Raw genomic sequence first — 21,230 nt, 5'->3', positions numbered from 1 at the left:
TCAATCCCCCAGCACCACATGCCAGCCAGCCCTGCCCCCTGGTGGGCTGAGCTGGCCACACACACACACAAACAAACACACACACACACACACACACACACACACATAAATAAATAAAATTTTTTTAAAAAGAAAAAGAAAATTATAAAATATTGAGACACAAAAAAGGCCTGACACTTTAAAATGTCAGGGTGGATGGAGATTATGGCAAAGTGGAAGTAGAATTGCTAGGAGTAGGTTAGGAGTAGGTTCATGATGGACTGGAGGATGGTGGTGTTTTTAGGGTGAATGCAAAGATGACCACTAGGTTTGTAACATTCTAATTTAGATAACGCTAAAGTTAACTACTGTTAGGATTAGAGTAGGAAAGAGAACATATGGATGTTAAGACTACACTGATAGCAAATTCACAAGTATGATTACAGTCTCAACCCTCAAGAACTACCATGGAATGTATCAAGCTACTCAAAATTAGTTGATATATCTGAGAGCTTATCTATGTAATCATTAGCATCTGTATCAAAAAGTAATGCTTACACAAATTTAATTAAATAATTCCCATATTCTTAAAGATACTAGAAACAGTTTAATTTTTCTTGCTGACTTGGAGGCACCATGAAACATAAGAGTAAATGAGCTTTCCTGTAACACACTAAAGACTTTTGGAGCTATTGAGATGTGTAGGGTCCCTCACCCTGTGACCAAATGAGGTCAAAAGTCATCATTGTTTGCACTCGTTTCATCATTGTATTGTTTTTATCTTCTCTTCCTTATATCCAGTCTATCAGTTGTCCCTTCTTGGTAATCTCAGGATAACAATCTGGAACAAACCCTTTCCCAAGCTTCTCATTTGTGCCTCTACTCTCTTAGAGATGGAAAACAGAAAACACAGTTCATTAAGGAAACAGAAGAAAACAGAATAAATAGGATCTAATTAAAGTCCAAAGAGTTTTTCTTGGCATGAACTTATTTGATGGATATGGTGACATTTCATAGGCTTTTCAAATTGTTTTGTTTTTGGTCCTCATTTATATTTTGAAATCATAAATCATTAAGCAGGTCAGATCTGGATAAGTGAAAACTATTGCACATTTGGAAAAGGTATATTTACTCCTTTCTTTTTGTGAGCCAAATCCAAATAAAACATGGATTTTTTTTTACTATTTTTACCATTTAGAAAACAACTTTTCAAAATATATTAAATCATGTTAATGTGATTCACCATAGTTTTTGAAATATTATAAGGACATGGCTCCTAATTTTAGACTATGGGCACTATATCACTGGATACTAACAATACTATGTCCTTGTCCAATAACTAATTATTAATGCTCAGTATAACCACGGTTTTATTGTGTGGCTAACTAGAAATAATTTTCAGCAAGACATTGGTATTACCTTGCTCTATCTTCTTTGGTGAAATAACCGACACATTAATGTGTCTATTATTTTCTCCCTCTGGGAAGCCCTTCTTATAGCCCATTCTAACGTAATACTGCTTCTTTATCAGAAAAGATTATTTCTAGAAAATTCTTATCCTTCAAAATCTACTTTAAGTATTTCCCCATAACTGAAGCCTTCCCAGACATTTCAGTATATACTCAAATTTGTCTTCTATTGTGTTATCCTTAAGCTTTTGTGTTCTTCTTCAACTAAGAGGAAGGAAACCTAGGTAAAGGTGAGAAGTTTTACACTGGGTTGTGCATAATAAAAAAATGAATGTATTTATCAGTCTACAGCATATTTAGGAAACACTATGTTTAGTTTGGTTAAAAAATAAAGTACAGTTAGGATAGATATATAGCTACTTTCTCTTTATTCAAGAAGAAAGATGTGTACTAATAGTGTTTGTGCAGGATACCATGTCTGCATCTTGTGCTATGAATGACTACTACAAAGATAACAGTATGCAATGTATTAATTGTTATAACTCTCCTACCAACCTGTTTTGAAGCTGTCACACTGCAATTGTTTTCTCAATAAAATTAATAAAAATATTCCAATGTGAAAAAATTAAAAAAAATAAAGTACATATGGGAGAAAGTCTTGAAAGTCAGAACACTAAATAGAAACCATATTTCTTTCTACTTTAATTCTTATTTTTCATTAGTACATGTGTACAGTACATAATGTTGATACTCATCATGGAGAGTTGGTACAATAATACAATTTAATTCTTTCTTTATCCACTTCTTCTCTCCTCCCTCCATCTCTTATTTCCTTTCATTTTTGCAAATGATCTCTCTACTTCCTATTACCTATCTTTTATTTTGCACTTTGTTTATGCTTTAGATTTTTCAAATAAGAGGAAGGCCTGTAATCCCAGCTCTTGGGAGAGTGTAAACAAGTGGATCACTAAGAGTCCAATCTAGTAGTGAGACCCTGAACACCCTGTAAATCCTTCCCTAAAATACAAAAAAATAGTAATAACGATAAAATCTTTTTAAAATGAGTAAAAACAAAAGTAAGAACAAAAATCAGAAACAAGGTAACATACAACAATACATATTGTATTAGTTACTCTTCTCTCATTGCTGGGACAAATACCCAACTCTCAAAATGAGGGAAGGAAAAGTTTATTTAGCTCATGGTTACTGGAGGTTTCAAGACACTGGAGGAGAGGCTGGGGCACTCCCATGTCCAGGATGACCTTCTCCAACATCTCTGAGAAAGCACAAGCTAGCCAGTTTAATGGTCGCACCTCTCTGGCCCCACCCCTCCAGCCCTGTCCTGGTCCTCAGGCCCCCCACTCAAGCCATGTGTTGCTCCTCCAGCCATGTCTACCCCATAACTTACATGAGGCTTTGGGGGGACAATTAGACACAGACCATAACACATATATTACAGATTTTCAAAACAAGAATAGCTGATTCATAATGGTTGAAATATTATCTATTTTATTGTCAAATCTGTTGCTCAGATTAAGAGACATAGTTATGTAAGAGTGGACATATGCTTGCGTATTACCGCTTGCTTTCAAGAAACCTTAAATTTTTGTTATTGGCTCTCTTTGCCTGGAAAGGCAAGGGAAGTTAACACTTCAATATTTTCAAAGAGGGATCGGTCAGTAGTGCCAAGTGATCAAGATTAGGAAGAACGATTCAATCTTAAAAGGGGCCGAGGAGATGGCTCAGTAGAATAAGTGCTTCCCTGCCAAGCTCAAGGATCTGAGTTCAATCCCTGGTTCCTCCCCCCACCCCCAAAAAAATCTTAAATGTAGAAGATTATTGTAGACCTTTTTGAGAGCCATGAGGAAGCTGGGTTGTGGAAAATACATTAGAAAACAAGGAAAGATTATTCTTTTATAGGCATGAACTTCAAAATGAAAAAGTGAGATAAGAGACAAGTTAGAAGCACAAGTCAAGGCGAGGGAGATAGCTCAGTGGCATAGGCACCTGCCTGGTAAGTGCAAGGTCCCAAGTTTGAGACCCAGTATCATCTAAGTAAGTAAATAAATAAAGTTTATCTTTTATCTATTTCATGGACTACTGAAAATAACAAAAATTTTATCACAGATAAAATCTTATTTTAAATTTGAACTGTAAAAATCTAGAAGTTAATAAATTGTCTTAAAAATAGGAATGGAAAGTTATTTACCTGTTATTTAAAAATACTTTTAGTCCTATATTTAACCAGAACTACTTCCTGAGACTCTTATAACATTTTGAAAAGTCTCAGTATATTACTTATATTGAAAAGTCATTTTGTTAAAATACCACAGCAATTATCTTTTGTAAACAAAAGATGAAACTTTTGTTCTTTATTTCTGTGTCATAAATATATTTTTGTACTTCATAGAATAGTCTTCATTCACAGTAAACAGTCCAAATAAACCCACTTCACACTCTTGTGAAAGTAATAGGTTGTGGATTTAACAAATCACTAACTTTTGGTCACTTGTTAAGGTAAGAGATTGCAGATAGTAGCTTGCATATGTTTACACCTACAAGCAATATCCACAATTTCTTGAGTAGTTACCAAGATGTCCATAACTTTTCATATGTTTCTTGTTAAACACTTGACACATTAAAAATTCCATTCTGACCAACTTGCTGTGAGCTACCAAATGTCAATACCATCCCAGTGTAGTGGAGCCACCACTTTAAGGACAGGTAAAGAAAGCAGTACACAAATTGCCTTCATAAAAATCTGAATTCAGGTCACACTTCTCTTACTTAAAAGCTACGTGATTTTGAGTAGGTTACTTAGCCTCCTGAAAATTTATTTTCTTGACTAGTAAAATGGAGATAATGATATATACTTCACAAAATGTAGTTCTAAAAAATTCATTTTAAAAGGTTTCCTTAAATATGTAAATATACTTGGCCCAAGGATGGGAAGCTGATTATAAAATATAATGAAAACACTGAATAAAAAGGAAGTACTTCACTCTTACTATATAAACTTTGCAAGATGTTCAGAAATTTAGACATTTTCACTGAAACAGTTATAGGCCAAATCCCAGGAGCAAAGGCAAAACTTTGAAAAAGTTAACTAAAAGAGACAGTTTTCAATTTTTCAGTACAGGTATGAAATTTCATTGAGATTAAATTTCACAATAATGACAAATATATTAAATAAAGGAAAATAGGAAAAATCCCAGCTTTTTAAAAAACACATTTGACTTAAAAAGCATATCTTAAACATTTATCTTACTATAAATTTGTCACACTACCAATGATCTTTAGCCAAGGCAGTTCATCTGTCTGACAGATTCTCAAAGTGGTTCAAAAAGATACCAGTATTTCATAGTAAGGAAGTAAAAAATTAACTGTGTTAGTTTCATATCAAATAAGAAATTTTAATATTTCAACACTCAATACTGAACAATTTGATGAAATTAAATATGAAACAATGTTCTCTCCTACATGACCATACAGAAATTTAAAAATCTTTCAAAGAATCATTTCCATGTTGCATTAAAGGGGATACACTGTCTAAAAGAATGAGATTATGAACAGAGATCAGGAATACAAGGTATCAAATTCTGCTCCTTACAAACTAAGTGATTTTACACAAGTTAATTAAATTCATTCAGCCCATATCTCTCATAAGCAAAATGGAGATGATAGTAGCACCTATAAAGTTGAGCTGGGTAATTAAATCAAATGACATATGCAAGTTAAGGTATTTAATTTATCTAATATAAAACAGTCAATAAACATGAGTTCAACTTACCAATATTATAATTTGCCAAATGTTATAAATACAAGCAATAAACATGACTTTAATTTGTCAAATATTATAATCTGCAAAAATATTTTATATATATAGGCAATAAACATGAGTTCTTGTCCCGCAAGAACAAAGTTATTTTTCATAAAATGGGGCATTTCTTGTAAACATCTAATGAAAGACAGCATGTTTCTTGTTTTATTTTTCTTAATAAAACAACTTTATTAAACCTATATCATACCATACAAATTGCAAATTTGTTTTCTTATTTTCTATTTTGTTTCACTTTGTTCTTTTTGTTTTTATTTTTTGTTTCCTAGGATTGAACTCAGGACCTTGCACTTGCCAGGTAGGCACTTAAGCCACTGAGCTACCTCTCCAGCCTTTTTTGTTATTTTCTGAAAGAAATATTTTGTGAAGGCTATTGATGTACCCTGGCATAGGGTTGTAACTCAATCACCCCTATTTTTGTGAATTAGACCTATGAATAGCACAAAGAGACAAAGATCATTTTCTTAAATTTCTACAAAAGGCCCACAGACTTCACTAACATATTTTAGGATAACACATTGACTCAATTGCTTTCCCTTTGGCCCTGATTACCTCTAAGTCCTTAACTTCTGAGTTCATTACATTAAGTAGTAAATTATGATATCAATGACAATCATAAGGGCCATATTCATACTAATTCACTAATAGTTTTCTAATTTTAAATATTAAAACTTTCAACAGAAGGAATTTTACTTTTACATTCCTTTGTATTTAAACACCAGGTAAAATGGAGTAGGATATCATACAAACAAGTGCTCTAAATATAGTTTTAGATGCAACTGAAGACAAAATTAACTGACCTGCAATTGCAAGGCTTCATGATTTTCTAATCCTTCCACAATTGGTGAAAATCGCTCCCTGTTATTTCTTTCTGCTGCAGTAGTTATAGCTCCTAAAAGTTTATCCAGACTGTAGAGAAAAAAAAGTGGTAAAAAAGAAGAAACAGAAAGCAGACTCTCTCTCTCTCTCTCTCTCTCTCTCTCTCTCTCTCTCTCACACACAGACACACACACACACACACATATACTATTAACATGGCTTATTCCTTCAGTCTTACCTGTTTGGTTTTTGGTATTAGAGTTTATACAGACAACTATAATTTTTAAAATTATAATTAAATGGTTTTGAATGAGAAAACTGTGTATAGATATATATTTAATGATACAAAGTTTCAGAATATGAATATATTGTGAAATGGTAAAATCAAGCTAAATGACATATATACAATGGCACATATATATATGCTTGTATATGTGTTACACTAAATCTACCCTTTAAGTTAATCTCAAATACACATTATTTTTAATTATAAGCATCATAATGTAAAATAGATCTCTTGAAAAAATTTGTTCTCACTTGAGAAAATTATAACTATTACAACTGTGTTCTTGTGAACATATTTCTAAAGGTAAATATTGATAATGTCAAATAACTTAAAAATTCAGAAAAATTTTGAACATAATTTTTCTGGGAAAGAGTTTGAGAAGAACATTTGATTATATAACAATATATTGAAATTTTAGGTTATGAAAATATGTGTTAATAAAGATACCAATATAATTTAAACACAAAGTGCTAGAAAGAATGAATTATACAATAAGAATAAGGAACTTTCTAAAAAAGACATTTCATTTAATTAGAGATTCATCTCTATATAGCACAAAAACTTTATTTACCAGAATAAAAGTATTGGTAAAAATCTCTACAATGTTAACATCAAACTGCCCTACCACTGTATAATTTTCCACTATGAAAAAGAAAAGATAATGTTTAATATTTGTTTCACTTTTTCAATTGTTTGTCCCTTTTCTCTTCATAATTTCTTATACATTTCTTTCTTCTTTCAATTTTACATGCATGTATCTGTTAATGTGAATAACTGGAAGACAATACTATGCATTACAGTAGATAATGTGAAATTTGTATTACTCTGTTAGGTGAAATTCTGTATCAGTTGCAAATTTTCTGTTTCAGTGCTATTTTGTACTCTCTTTTTAAAAAAAATTAAATTTTTTATTAGAACATGTTTGCAGTACATAATGACTACATCCATAATGGGAAATTGGTACATCTCAATTTGTTCTTCTTCCTCTCTATCCTCATGTTTTTACTTTATTTTTATATTCATTGATTTATTTACCTATTTATTTTTTGCAGTACAGGGATTGAACTCAGGACCTTGCATTTGCCAGGCAAGTGCTTATTCCACTGTGCTATCTCCTGGGCCTGTTTTTTTTTATGGTTTCCTACTTTTATCAAATTATATCTGTAGGGATAATTAAATTATAATAAGAAAAAAATAAAAAAGAAAAAAATATAGTAAATATATCAGTCTAGGTTGTGTTTTATGAATTATATATTGAAAAGTTAAATAAGAAGAAAGATGTTTCTTATTCATGAACTAATTTTTCTATTATGCCTACAAACATCTTACTTTTGCATATTCAACCTCATTTATTCTCATTAAGTTACAGATAATATGTTTGTAATGTTTGTCTTTTGAGCTTTGAGTACAGTAGCCTACACTAAGCAATATCTTATTTTATTTTAACAGTTATGGGAAAAATACCATATTAAAACTTTCTTGGAGCCGGGCAGATGGCTCAATGGAATAAGTGATTCCCTGGCAAGAGCAAGGGCCTGAGTTCAATCCCCGGTTGTGCCCCCCCCAAAAAAAAATACTTTCTTAAATCTTTGCATGGTCATGTTCTGATTTAAATTGAAAGTACTACTGTCACATAAAATATTTCAAAGAAATATTTTAATTCATGTCCAAAGCACATGTCATTTGTATCATTGTGATTTCTACTAAACTGGATTATTAATAACATTGTACTAAAATTCTGCTTCTGATTCACTATTATTCCCATAAGATATGATCCAAAGCATATTCGACAACACTTGCTGACTTCATAATACACACACACTTAATAAATATAACAACACATTATTCTAATACCGTTCTGAGATGTTAGTTCATTACACATGACAAATAATTATTTTGTTTTCATAGACAAGTAAAGTACATTCTGTTATAAAGTTTTAGCATGAAATAAAGGCAACTATTCTATTCAATTAAGGAGGTTAAGATTGCCGGATATGCAGCTTAGAATGTATGTGTATAAATATATACATATATACATGCATATATATATATGTATTTGTCAAAACAACTGAGCTTTGCCCATGTTTGTAATGATTGCTTTACCTTCAGCAATGTAAAATTCTATTCATTTATTTTGAACTCATCTTTGAAGAATTTCCCATCAAGAGTCTATTATTTTAAAGCTGTTTTCCATAATATCAACCAAATGGTAAATTATAAATAGACAAGATAAAAATTTCAATCAATAATTTTCTAAGCTCTATTACACTTTTCATGCAATTTATTTAAAGAAACAGAACAAAAGTAAAACTGATTTCAAGTGTTATTTTCTCTGTAGTAAATACAGCAATACTTACATGTTCTCTTCTCCGACAATGCAAATAGCAGAAAGTATTTTTACTATTTCAGTCATCATGTTGGGTTGTTTGGGATCAATTGCTCTTGCCAGTAGTAAAAGACTTCTTTCATCTCCTAGAATTCTTTGCAATCCAAACTAAAGGAAAAAAATTGCCAACAAATTTAGAATGTCTATGGAACATATCAAGAAAGCAACGTAAAATGATTTTAAACAAACTTTACACCCACACTAAGGTCCTACCCCAAAAATATATACCCTTTTCAAATACAATTAGTTATCTTTTTGTTTAGGCTGACTATATCTTAAGAGTTTTTGTCCATTGTTCAGGCGTGATCTTCATTAGTCCACCTTACAATTTCCACAAAACTTTGAGAGAAACATGGGCCCAATAAGCACTTCATCAACAAAGACAATTTAAAACTCATACTAATATGATTTTCTAATACAATTCTATACCATTGGGTGTTCCTGCTGAAGTCTGAAAATCAAGAGTTAAATTATCCAACAAGTTTGCATGGGAAATTACAGCGAGTAAAAAATTTAAACAACTAATTATATACTATACACCAGTGAAAAATCCAATCATTCTTGGTATAGATTTTCCGTATCTTCCTGTTCTTATTCTTCCCCTTTGTACAAAGGTTATGAATTCAAAGATAAGAGACCTGAATATTATTAAGTGTCATAGTCAATAGGCAGACAAGACACCATTTTCATTCATTTTCTAGGCATGAATCCATATGTGTATGTAAACACATACACACACATACATACACATATTCTACCAAGTAGATAATAGATAAAAGTCTAAAAACAGCTTAAATCATAACTTTCTCTTATGCTGAAGAAGGTAATGTTTTCTTTCCTCTAAGTCCCCCAAGTCATTTCTTATGAAATATGGTTGTTTCTTTTTACATTCTATTGGTGAAATCTGACAACGTTTCATCAGAACAAGATTTTCATTTCAAGCTAACCTGTAGTTAAGTATCAAACATATGAACAATAGCTTGGTTCTTAGATTAACTTCTACAGGAATTTGGAGGAGGGAATCATTGCTAAAGCTTCTAAATGTCACATTTTCAGGAAAAAGATTTGTTAATATACAGTTATGTAACAGTTTTTAATAACTTTTAACATTATTTCTCTGTTTTTCAGTAACAGTGTCTAAAGAATACAATTTTTATGTTGATACCTGTGAACCAAGCAACTGTACTGAAGATAGCAATGTGTAATAAAACGGTCATGCTAGGAATGCCTGTCATTCTGGTCTTCTAAATACATACTTCTTCTCATGACATATCAATTATTACCATGCTGTCTCTCAAATAAAAATTTGGGTTTTTTTAAAACAAAGAATACAATATTTAAGGTTAATATGAAATCACCTTAGGGAATTACTGCAAGATGCCACTTTGCCAATATGGCCTAGCATCTGTCTTAGTTCAATTTCCTTTCATAAAACCAAACAAAAAAATTTATCTAGAAGGTGAGTGAGGTGACTGTCTTTGTGAGCTATTCAATATAGATGGTGGTAAAAGATGAAGAGAAGGAATGCTATTTTTAAGTAATCTAACTTCTTGTGGCCACAAAATATAACTGATCTTTTAAGTCATTCCAGATTAAAATTCACTTCCTAGATTTGGACAATTTATCCTAACATGAAATGAATATTTCACTGTATATTTATATCTTGGATACATAGTTATGCTCATTGTTTTAAATGCCTATAATTTTAAATATCAATTTATTCAAGTGCTGAGGACCTATATGTAAGATATAAACATTATCTAAATAAAACTTAACCTTAGCTTAGGTTAAACAAAGAAAAATCATTAGTTCTTCGAAATTGACAATCTCTTTAGGAAAAAAATGTGTTGATACATCAAAGAGTATCTTGTAAGAAAAGTTTCTTTGAGAAATTTGGCTAATATAAATTTCTCTAGTGACTATCCTGGTTATGATTAGTTGATCTAGAAAGCTGAAGAATTTAACACAAGCCAATAAGAATGTAAAACAAAGAGTCTTAGAGTTCAATTTATGCAAAAGGGGACTGATTAGCCACAGAGGACAAGGTATTTTCCAAGGGCAGCTTATTAGTGGCAAAGTGTAAACTTTTCTATTTTTATTTTTTTTCTGTATTTAGGACAGGGTCTACAAGGTTTATAGGGTGTCACTACGTAGATCTGACTCATAGTCATTCTCCTCTTTTCAGCCTCCCAAGCACTGGGATAACAGGCACATGGCACCATTCCAGTCTCAACTGCTGTCTCAGCATGCCCGGGGGGGCGGGTCCAACACAGCATGCGAGGGATCAAACTCTGGCTGCTGCACTCTGCCAAAGCAGGCACTTTAGTCCCATGAGCTAGCAACCCAGCCCTCTATTTTTTAAAAAGAATCAAAAAATAGCTTAAAAATGGAAACAATGCAGAATTTCAGTAAAAAAATTATAGGAATTCAATAATTATAATTATATTGCATATTGCTTTCAAATTAGTTGTTCAGATTACCATATGCATGCAAATTGAGTCCAAAAATATAAAAATTAAAAAGTAGAGAGAAAAAATTAAGCATTAACTGCTACTTTCAATAGACCAGCACAAATCAGCAGTACAATTATCCAACTTAACCTATATGTATGTATGTATGTATGTATGTATATATATGTATGTATGTATATATATATATATATTTCTTTTTTCCTTCCCGCTTTCTTTTTTCCTTTCCCATATCTAAGTTGTTCCTTCCCTAAGTCTTGATTTCTCTTACTGTATTCTCCTTTCATTCTATCATTCTTTCTCCCAATTAAAGAAAGATATCCATCCCGACCCATTGAGAAGCAGTGCACAGTACACATGCTTTCTTGTTAGGTATCAGATTCTGTATAACGTATAGCCAATGAATAAAGGTGCAGAAATTGAGAAATTCTGCACTATTATCAATTTTTCTATTCAAAACATCAAGAGGGCTAGAGAGAGAGCTCATTGACATAAGCACCTGTCTGGCAAGCCCAGGGTCCTGTGTTCAACGCCTGGTACCACCAAAATAAAAACAAAAATAAAAATAAATAAAACAAAGGCATCCACAAATACTATAATAATTATATCCTATTCAGCAGTCCACTATCAAGTATCTATGGCATGTGTCAATATTTTTTGCTCATATATGTATCTTATAAATGTAGTGATATATAATTGCATATGCACAACATAGCACATCACTTAAATATATAATCTTAATGCACTACCTGTAGCATTAAAGCAATAGCTATAAATGTCTCATATGGCAAGTTTCTTGTTATTGTTATAATTATTTCTATTCTATTAAGCTATAATTATTTACTTCCATTAAATATTTTAAAATTATTAAAGCACTGTCTAGGTAATTAATAATTAAGTGAGTTATAGTTATATAGAGCAGATAACTTCTAAATCAATAACAGAAACATTCTAAAATTCGGGTATTCCTAGTGTTATACACATACAAAACTAAAATCTCTGCTAAACTTACAGATATAATTCATTTATGTTAAGTCACCAACATTTATTGAACATAAAAGAGAAATCTTAAACTTGCAACATTCTTAGCAAAAAATGTCAAACCTTACCCTTTAATTTTTCTTTGCAATAGGATAAAAAGTATGGAAATGGCATTCAGTTCATGACATTTAAATTTTTCTACTACTATAAAGAAAAATAAGCATTACCTAATTTGATAACAAGATGAATATGTTTGCATGACTGAAAAGTCCACCAATAAATATAGTGTGATATATATTTTAAATAATATGAAATAAATTTTTGATTACTGGCATCATAAAAGCCCTTTTGTAAAGTGAATACACACCTATTTTATGTGTTTCAGACTTTTAAACTGTCAGCCAAGCTCTCCCATTTAGTAGCAGAGGCATAAATATTACTTACCTTATTATTCATAAATGCTTTGAGGCACTGAATTAGTTTATATTGATTCTTCTTGTCAATATTTTCTTGCCTAAATAAGAAAAAAAAAAGAATAACCTGTCATGCTTAAACATTTTCTTCTTTGGCAAAATTTTCTAAACGTTTATTCTTACTGTTTTTTGTCCAGAAGCTTTTCCAGCACATCCAGTAGCAGTCCAAGACCTTCATGGCCAAAGTTGTTAACCCAGCTAAATGATAAAAAAGAAAGTGTAAATAATTTCATATATTTAAAACATTATTTAAATTGAAATTTTGGTTTGCAAATCTGAAAGTCTTGTTCGAACTCTATGAGTATGACTAAGAAATTTTCATTTGCATCTCAGAACTCCCTCCATATTTTTGATCACTTATATAGCACTGCCTTGTTTGTTTTACCCACAACATATGCTTAGGCCTGAATTTACGAGTTAAATTTTTCTTCCTTTTATTCACTCCCCTGAATCAATTCCTCTTCCATTCTTACTGATATTAACAGTATTATTACACTTTCAATCCTTTAGATTTCTAATAGTAGTATAAATGTTTGGTCTATCATTCTCTTTCACCTTTCCATTTATTCTAAGACAACAAAAATAAACACCCTTATGGAGCTTAATATGTAAAGCGAGGCAGACAGATGGTTAACAGCAATATAATCAGTGTTTTGATGCACTGAAGAAAAATAACACTTGAGAAATGCAATAAAAGCAGTGCCAGGATGTTATCTTTAATGCCTGATCAGTGAAAGATCTTTCATAAAAGATGCTGTTTGAGGAGAGCCCTGGAGGATGTAAGTAGTTTCCCAGTTGAAGAACGAAGGATAAACTGAGCCCTGACGTATTAGCTACTGGCTTGTATTGTACAGGAATGGTCAGGAGACCAGGGTGCAGGAGCTGAGTAAGCAAGCTTGAGAGAATGGCAGAATGTATTTAAATACATTAAATCCTCTGTATGGGAGAAACCTGAAAGACAAAGCACTTGATTTGACTTTCTAGCATCTAGACACAAGTGTTCTGCTTCTAGAATGACTTTGCCAAATGACCCCTCCGTGTTTTTCACTGTCTATTCCAACAATCTAGCCTAAATTACTTTTCCCTTAATATGCCTGGAAACTCCCAGTGGGGTCTCTCTAGCCAAATTATTTTATCTTGTGCACTTTATAAAATGCCAAATTAAGTTGCACTCAAAAACAGACTTCTCTATAAAATGTTACCCTGAATTACTGAACACATTTAATCCTTTTTTTTTTTTTTTTGCGGAACCGGGGATTGAACTCAGATCCTTGCATTTGCCAGTCAAGCGCTTATCCTACTGAGCCATCTTCCCAGCCCCACATTTAATCCTTTGACCCAACATTCTGATCTGACCTTAATGTACCTTTCAAGATGCAGACATTATATAGCACATGTGTCAATAAGCTTAGGATGACAACTCCTGTTACCTTCCAAACACTTTATGTCCTAAATTATTTGAAATAATTCCTAGAAGAAAATCCCAACACCATCTCTCCAAGGCTTCAAGTCTCAAGTTAGTCATTTTGAGTCATTAATGTTTTTCCCCTGTACATTCTCTAACCAAATACTAGTTGCTCTCCCTTTCAACTCCCATGTGATTTTTGTTTTCTACTATCTGACATTATGATTCATGCCATCCTTTTCTTACACACAAATCTGGATTATAAATTCTCTAAAGACAATATATTACTTGCTTTCCTCTTTCTAGCTCCAAGAACACTTAGCAGAGGGGTTTATAATCACTAAATAAATATATACATACAGTCAATGCTAAAAGAAATTTTCTAACTTAAATTTAATTAAATTTACTAGCTTGGATGGCTAACAGCACAAGCTGCCTAATAATGCCCAAGAACTCATACATACATATGTAGCAGCAGACTTTCTATGGAGCACTGACATCTCTCTCTCTCTCTCTCTCTCTCTCTCTCTCTCTCTCTCTCTCTCTCTCTGTGTGTGTGTGTGATACATGGAGTTGAACCTGGGTCCTCATGCATGCATGCTAGCCAAGTGCTATACCACTGAGATACACTCCTGGCTCTTATGTTACAGATTTAACCCTATTTAAGCATAACATTTAAAGACTGTTTCTATTCCATAATCTTTAAATTATCTTTTTCAGGGGCGAGGGAGAGGGCTCAGTAGAATAAGTGCTTCCCTGGCAAGCACAAAGGTCTGAGTTCAATCCCTGGTTCCGCAAAAAAAAAAAAAAAAAAAAAAAAAAAAAAATTATCTTCTTCATACCTATCGAAGGTAAAGCTTACCAATATAACTAGGACATTTCTAAGCAAATATCAGTAAGAGTCATCAAATCACTGAAGAAAATATCTTAAAAATAATTTAGATTCAGAACTAGTCACATCTCCAATACATATGGAAACTCTTTTTAAACGTATTCTAATTTCCATAATGGAAATGAGAAAAATCAATATGGCATTGTAATGATAATTGGCAGTGAGCTACTCCTTTATCGAGGCATGTAATCACACAGTGCAATGAGCTATTTTCTCTCAAGGCTCTTGATAATCAGTGAAGTGGGTGGTGCTAGAGGAATAGAGAGACATCAAGTCTAAGTATAATATGCTGCATTTAATCTATCACAAAGAAAATTCAATAGATAGGATTATAATACAATGTATTTTACAGCTACGTTAACAGAGGAGGAATTCTGATCATATGTATACATTCAGCCCTCAATATCTATTTTGGCATTTAGGAAAAAAATATATTTGTGATTTTTAAACACAAATTGTTTTTAACTTCTGAATTTTACTTAGATTTTCCTGAATCTAATGTTATGAATACTATTAGGATTATTTCTTTCTTGTTTTACAGAATTGTCTAATATTAGAGCATGACTCATATGTACTTACTTGACTCAGTTACCCACACATCAGGGTAGCCAGGTGCTAATGTGCAGTCTTGGAAGCAAGGTGACAGGTCAGTGTTGCCCTAACCCATATCTTCTAATAAGCATGTGTGAACTGCATAGCAGGGAGAGCCATGCTGCATGTTGTTGCCTGGGATTGAGCCTTAAAAAAGGGGTTGCGATATCTCGGTTTCAAAAATTACACATGACATCTGAAGCACAGGTCCCAAAATAATAGATAATGCCTTGAATTGTGCTATGCAGATTACACTTTGTGTGTATCCCTCTCTCCACACATTTCAGAGGGCATCTCATGCCTCCTCTCTAGCCCAGCTCATCCCACACAATTTCTGCCCCAGCTCTGCTCACTCATTTCAGGGCCACACCCTCTTGATGAATTAATAAATCCTGGGTTCAGCCCTGAATCATAGCCTTTGTTCTTGATTAGCCATCTTACTAGCTGTATATATAGGACCCCTTTGGCGCCCCACAACAACAAATATATCTTAATATAGTTATGCTTGCTGTGGGTTGCACTGGAGGTGGTAGGGTGGAATTAACTTGCTAGAATTACACTATAACTTTTCCATGGGATTACAAATATAAACTTCCTGGATCGCACCAGAGAAGGCCCACAATAGCCATGAAATGATAAAAGTTTAAAAGCAAAACGTTGGCTCCTGTATGTGGACAGGATTTATGACACTACATCATTGGAAGTATAAATGAGTTCCTCAAGATCTATACCTCAAACCAGCAACAATAACATCATTCGGAAATCTGTTAGAAATGCAAATTACTGGCTCCTGCCCCAGAACTATTGTGTAATGAATAACTGGAGGAATAAGGGGGCAAGTTGTTATTTTAACTATTTTTGATAGTGATTCTAGTGTTTTCTCACATTTCAGAATTATTGTGAAATAGGGAAATAATTTGCAGAGCAGTAGAGGAAACTTTTCTTGGCCAGGACTCAGAGACATAACTGGAGATCACTTTATGTACCCTCAAAGCTATACCATCCATGCTCACTGCCACAGGGCAGATATAGGAATCCAGTTGAAGCAGATAAAATCTTGGTGTATTTTATAAAGCATGCAAATTCCACCTTTAAGTTATTCTGTACTAAATAGAAACCTAGAACCATAAGAATGCACTTTGATACTGAATCACAAATCTAACTCAGGGACTGCAGATGAACACACAAAGACACATAATTTTGTCTGCAGTATCTCAGCCTCAAAGTAAGAAATTGAAACATATCATGGACCTTACATATATAAGAGGTATAAGCAGAGAATACTAAGTAACCAAAAAGAAAACTTGAAGGAGAATTATCTTCTATGGTTTCTATAACCTCCCTGAAACACACATTGTCTTTCCTTTTAATTGAGGTATAACTTACATACAGTGCACTTCATCATTTTGACCAATTATGTCACCACCCATACAAACAAAATATATAATACTTCCATCACTCCAAATTATCCCCAAATCCCCTATGCAGTTAAATTCCTTTGTGCTTTCAATCCCATGACAACTATTTATCTGACTATTGTCCCTATAATTTTATTTTTTTTCCAGAGTGCTTTTGAAACTAGAATTGTAGAGTCCAAAACCTTTTGTGACAAGCCTCTTTCACTCCCCATAACACTATCATATATAATCACTTAGTTGTATGTGTAGTAATTCATTCTTTGGTATTACATGGATATACCGCATTTTATCTGTGCATTAGCTGATGCACATTTCATTTGTCTGCAGGTTGAAATAAAGGTGAATAAAAGTGTAAACATTTGTGTAGCCATCTTTTTAAATTTCTTTTTTAAAATACCTAGGTTAGGATCACATGGGTCTTACATTTAATTTAGAAAAACAACAACTGCTTTTTAATGTGGTCAAAGCTACACTGTGTGTGTATCTCTCCATGACTAGATACATAAATATATGTTTTCATTATTTAACAGTTTAGTTCATTTCTTATTTAAGGAAAGTCCTTTACAATCCACTCCTATTCTTAAACTTTTGAGATACATAAGAATTCTACTAGTTAATGCTAAGGAAAGATAGCTAGAGACTCCAACTAAATACTCCAGTCAATATTTAGGAACATAAGCTTCTCAGCAGGAATAGAGCCAAAATATACTTTATACAGTTTGGTGAAGGGAGAATGGTCTATATAGTACACGGTCTTGTTTTGAGCCATAAGCATCTTATTGATTTTATGCTATCAAATTAAAGAGCTACTTTGATATGATACATACCTAAACTGCTATTTGCAGTCACTTGTCAGGTGACTATGTATAACAAATGAACTACAGACCAGTCAGGAAGATTAATGTCCAAGTAAGCAATAGGTCATATTTAGCTATAAATTCTTAAAAAGAAGCAAGGAAAAGTATCTTCAGAACAAAGAACAACACTGAGACATTATTTTAGGATTATGTGTATAAAGGTTTGGTTGCACCTATTGGGATTAAATATCTATGTATGTTGTTTAATGTTAATTTTTAAATTTTTTCCATAATGTTATTAAAAGTTCAGGATAATATTCTAAAACCTATAAATCAATAATATTACAAACCTATATGGTGGCATGGTTAAATGAATAAACTTCACACAAAAGCAGATCTATGTTTCAATCCCATCATTACATGCTAGCTGGATTATTTCTTGATCATCTACTTAAACTCTTGGAACTTGTTTTACAATCTTCATCTTATCTAGGAATTAGATTAGTGTCTACACCCTATAAAGTGACTACTAAATGGATTTATGTAGGTGAAACATCACAGTGAAGCTAGTATTATTTTTCTAAGTGTTTAAAACTGAAATTTGAATATTCTTTCAATTTATAACACAAAGTACAACATGAATGAATTTAGGTATACATTAAAACTTCTCAGGTGCCAGATCAATAGCTCAGCAGTGTAAAGCACTTGCTTAGGCAAGCACAGGGACCATGGTTCAATACCTGGTACCTCATGCTGTGCCAGCCCCACCCAGGGCACACTGAGCTAGCCACTGAAACCAGGCATGGTGGCACATTCCTGTAATCCCAGCACTGGGGAGGTTGAAAACAGGAGGATGACCACGAGTCTGAGCAGCATAGTGAGATCCTATACCAAAAAAAAATCTCTTCAGTAAGACCAACAATTACCCTTTTGCTATTTAATCATAATTTTATGAAATAAGAAGACTATGATCTCCTACTAGACTTCATCTAATAGTTGATTAGATATATCTGGTATTCACATTACCTCATGAGTTTTCTTTAACTTGTTATTATTCAGAACTTTGTTTATATTTAATTCTAACTGTAATTAACACTGGACAACTCACATCAGAATAATCTTGCAAATTACAATAGTGCATGTGTGACACAGAAAGAGGAAATAAAAGAGAATTTATATGTCATATACCATCCTGACAGTAATAATTATAACAAAATATATTGGATTTAAATGATCACTTACCCCAATTTTTCAAAAATTTTGGTCATTATTTTTCAAGGGCCTACATATATTAACCAGTATGATCAAAAAATAAACTTGCATTTCATTGATGTATCAGAGAGTTCAATTAATACTAGATCCAAGATAAAGCAAGATTTTCTCCCAGGATAGAGAGACAGACAGAGACAGAGATCCCAGGGGTGGAGGTGAAGAGACTCACTACAACTGTACCTACCCTGTTAAAGGAGAAAACAAAATGCTACTCTCCTCAGAGCTATGTGAAGGATAACCTATCAGTTTCCAAAACCTTAAAATTTTATTCATAAACAAGATATTCAGACTCTAAATTATTGACTTACATTTCATGTCAATATAACCTGAAGATTTAGAGGGCAGAGAGCAATGATTTCTATGCATTATATACAATACAGACCTAATACAATATACTAAATAAATTTCTACTCCTTATTCAATTGTCCATATTATAACTATTTTTCAAATACAGGTAAAGCTAATGTTGAAAAGTTCTACACTGCAAATCCAATTTGTCTCATCTGAAGGAATCCATTATTTGTCATGTCATCACTTTAGGATTATTTGTGCATTACTAAAGGCACAAATAGAGAGTTATGTGTCCTGCACAAAGGATTTTGTTTTTCCCCTAATGGTGTACTATTCCCATGCATAACTTCCTACTATGACCCAAATCACTGGAAGATCAAATAAAATGATTGCTGGTTCAAAGTTGCATGGGGGATTTATGAAAGTTACTGAAATTATACCGTATGAAAAAACTAGTTCAAATAGCTGAAGAGACTGAAATTATGGTGAATGCTATAATTGCTTTTGTAAGAAAATATCTCATTTTATTACCAGTAATGTCAATGTAATGTCTCTCAACAGAAGTAAAACTAAAACTTAGTTATATGCCCCCAGGTAATTAAAACCCATGTGTGACCCAACACAATATTATACATTCAGTCTATGGAACAGGGTCCCTAAACAGTAGTCAAAGAAAACAGTATTTTCAGCGTTGATAATTTGTTTAGCTAAATCAACTTCGTTTCAACTATCAATATGCAAATCAATAAAAATAAAATACATTTAATAGAAGGCTGCCTTTGCCAGACATTTTCACACAGCCTTTGAAGCACATGGTGCACTGGTGGCTTAGTGACTTCACCTGATTTGTGGAAAGGCTGAATGCATCAATTTCCAGCTCTTTCTCTCAGTGGTTTTGACTTCAGCGCTGTGATAGATCACAATTTTCTTACAAAATGCCAAAGAACTTCCATCTTCCTTTCTGGCTGCATTCTTTTTATTTTTATCAGTGACAACAGAAAGATCCTGCTCTGTTTTATGCTATTTGGACATTTTTAAGTGTTCCTTACAAAGGAGGAAGTATGCATTCTTTCTAGGTGTTTATATTATATAAAAAGAAATTTCTCCTCAATGTCTATAATCTTCAAATGTTCAAGTTACATAGAAAAACCTTATGGTAAGACTTGAAGTAAAAATTCTCTCCCAAAGTGTAAAACTTTCTTATTCATTAAAATTAATTTTTTAAACTGTCTGCATTAGAGATGGTCTAAGAAATGATTTAAGCCTGAATCTGCCTAAATGCCCAACAAGGAGTATAGTACAAGTATTTATTCTGCCACCGGCCATTAAAAATTGTCAGAAAAGACCAACAGAAGGTCTTCCACCTCATAGTTATGATTAGAAAATTATTTAACAGTGAATATAAATGTAACTAGATTCTCAATCTATAATAAATAGGAGGAAGCAGTAGGAAATAGCATTCCCAAATTCAAGCAAAATCCACCTATATTTTTTTAGTATGATGAAATTATGAATATAATTATGTTATGATATTTATTAAAGCAGCCTTCTTCATGGCATGGCCAAACTTATAATACAATGGTATTGGTTTATTTTCCTAAGTTAAGTAATACAGTTATAGTACTACTGAGTACTCAGCAGGACATTCAATTTCTTTTAATTTAGTAGAATTCAATTAAAATTAACTAACTCAAATAAATCACATTTGTAATCTGTAAGCCCTGAGAGTGAAAGCAAACTGACACTAAGTTTATCTCTCATGAGTAAGGTAAATAAGAAATTCCTCAAATGCAATGAGAAAAAAGACATTAGCACATGCACTCCTCACATAACCTTTTTCCCCACCTCATTTTTTGTATTATACTGTCTGATTCAGGTGGGTAGCAGAGAAGTTACATGAATTTCTTACAATGTATGAGGGGTAA

At 32.6% G+C, this 21,230-nt stretch overlaps 1 protein-coding gene across 5 annotated transcripts in view; it reads right to left on the bottom strand.

Annotated features, from left to right (window-relative positions):
• Diaph2 (diaphanous related formin 2) overlaps nt 1-21,230 on the bottom strand; it is an 890,957-nt gene that overhangs the window by 655,000 nt on the left and 214,727 nt on the right. For all 5 annotated transcript variants that reach the window (XM_023704632.1, XM_023704633.1, XM_004644436.2 and 2 more), the window contains 4 exons: nt 12,763-12,837; nt 12,611-12,680; nt 8,689-8,825; nt 6,027-6,135 (listed from right to left, as the gene is read on the bottom strand). In XM_023704632.1, the coding sequence (XP_023560400.1) occupies nt 6,027-6,135; nt 8,689-8,825; nt 12,611-12,680; nt 12,763-12,837 (391 nt within the window). The remainder of the gene's footprint in view (nt 1-6,026; nt 6,136-8,688; nt 8,826-12,610; nt 12,681-12,762; nt 12,838-21,230) is intronic.

The sequence above is a fragment of the Octodon degus genome, unplaced genomic scaffold, assembly GCF_000260255.1.
Source record: "Octodon degus isolate 3935 unplaced genomic scaffold, OctDeg1.0 scaffold00198, whole genome shotgun sequence".
Lineage (NCBI taxonomy): Eukaryota > Metazoa > Chordata > Mammalia > Rodentia > Octodontidae > Octodon > Octodon degus.
Note: the sequence above shows the minus strand (reverse complement) of the source record. Positions and strands in the feature narration are given on the sequence as shown.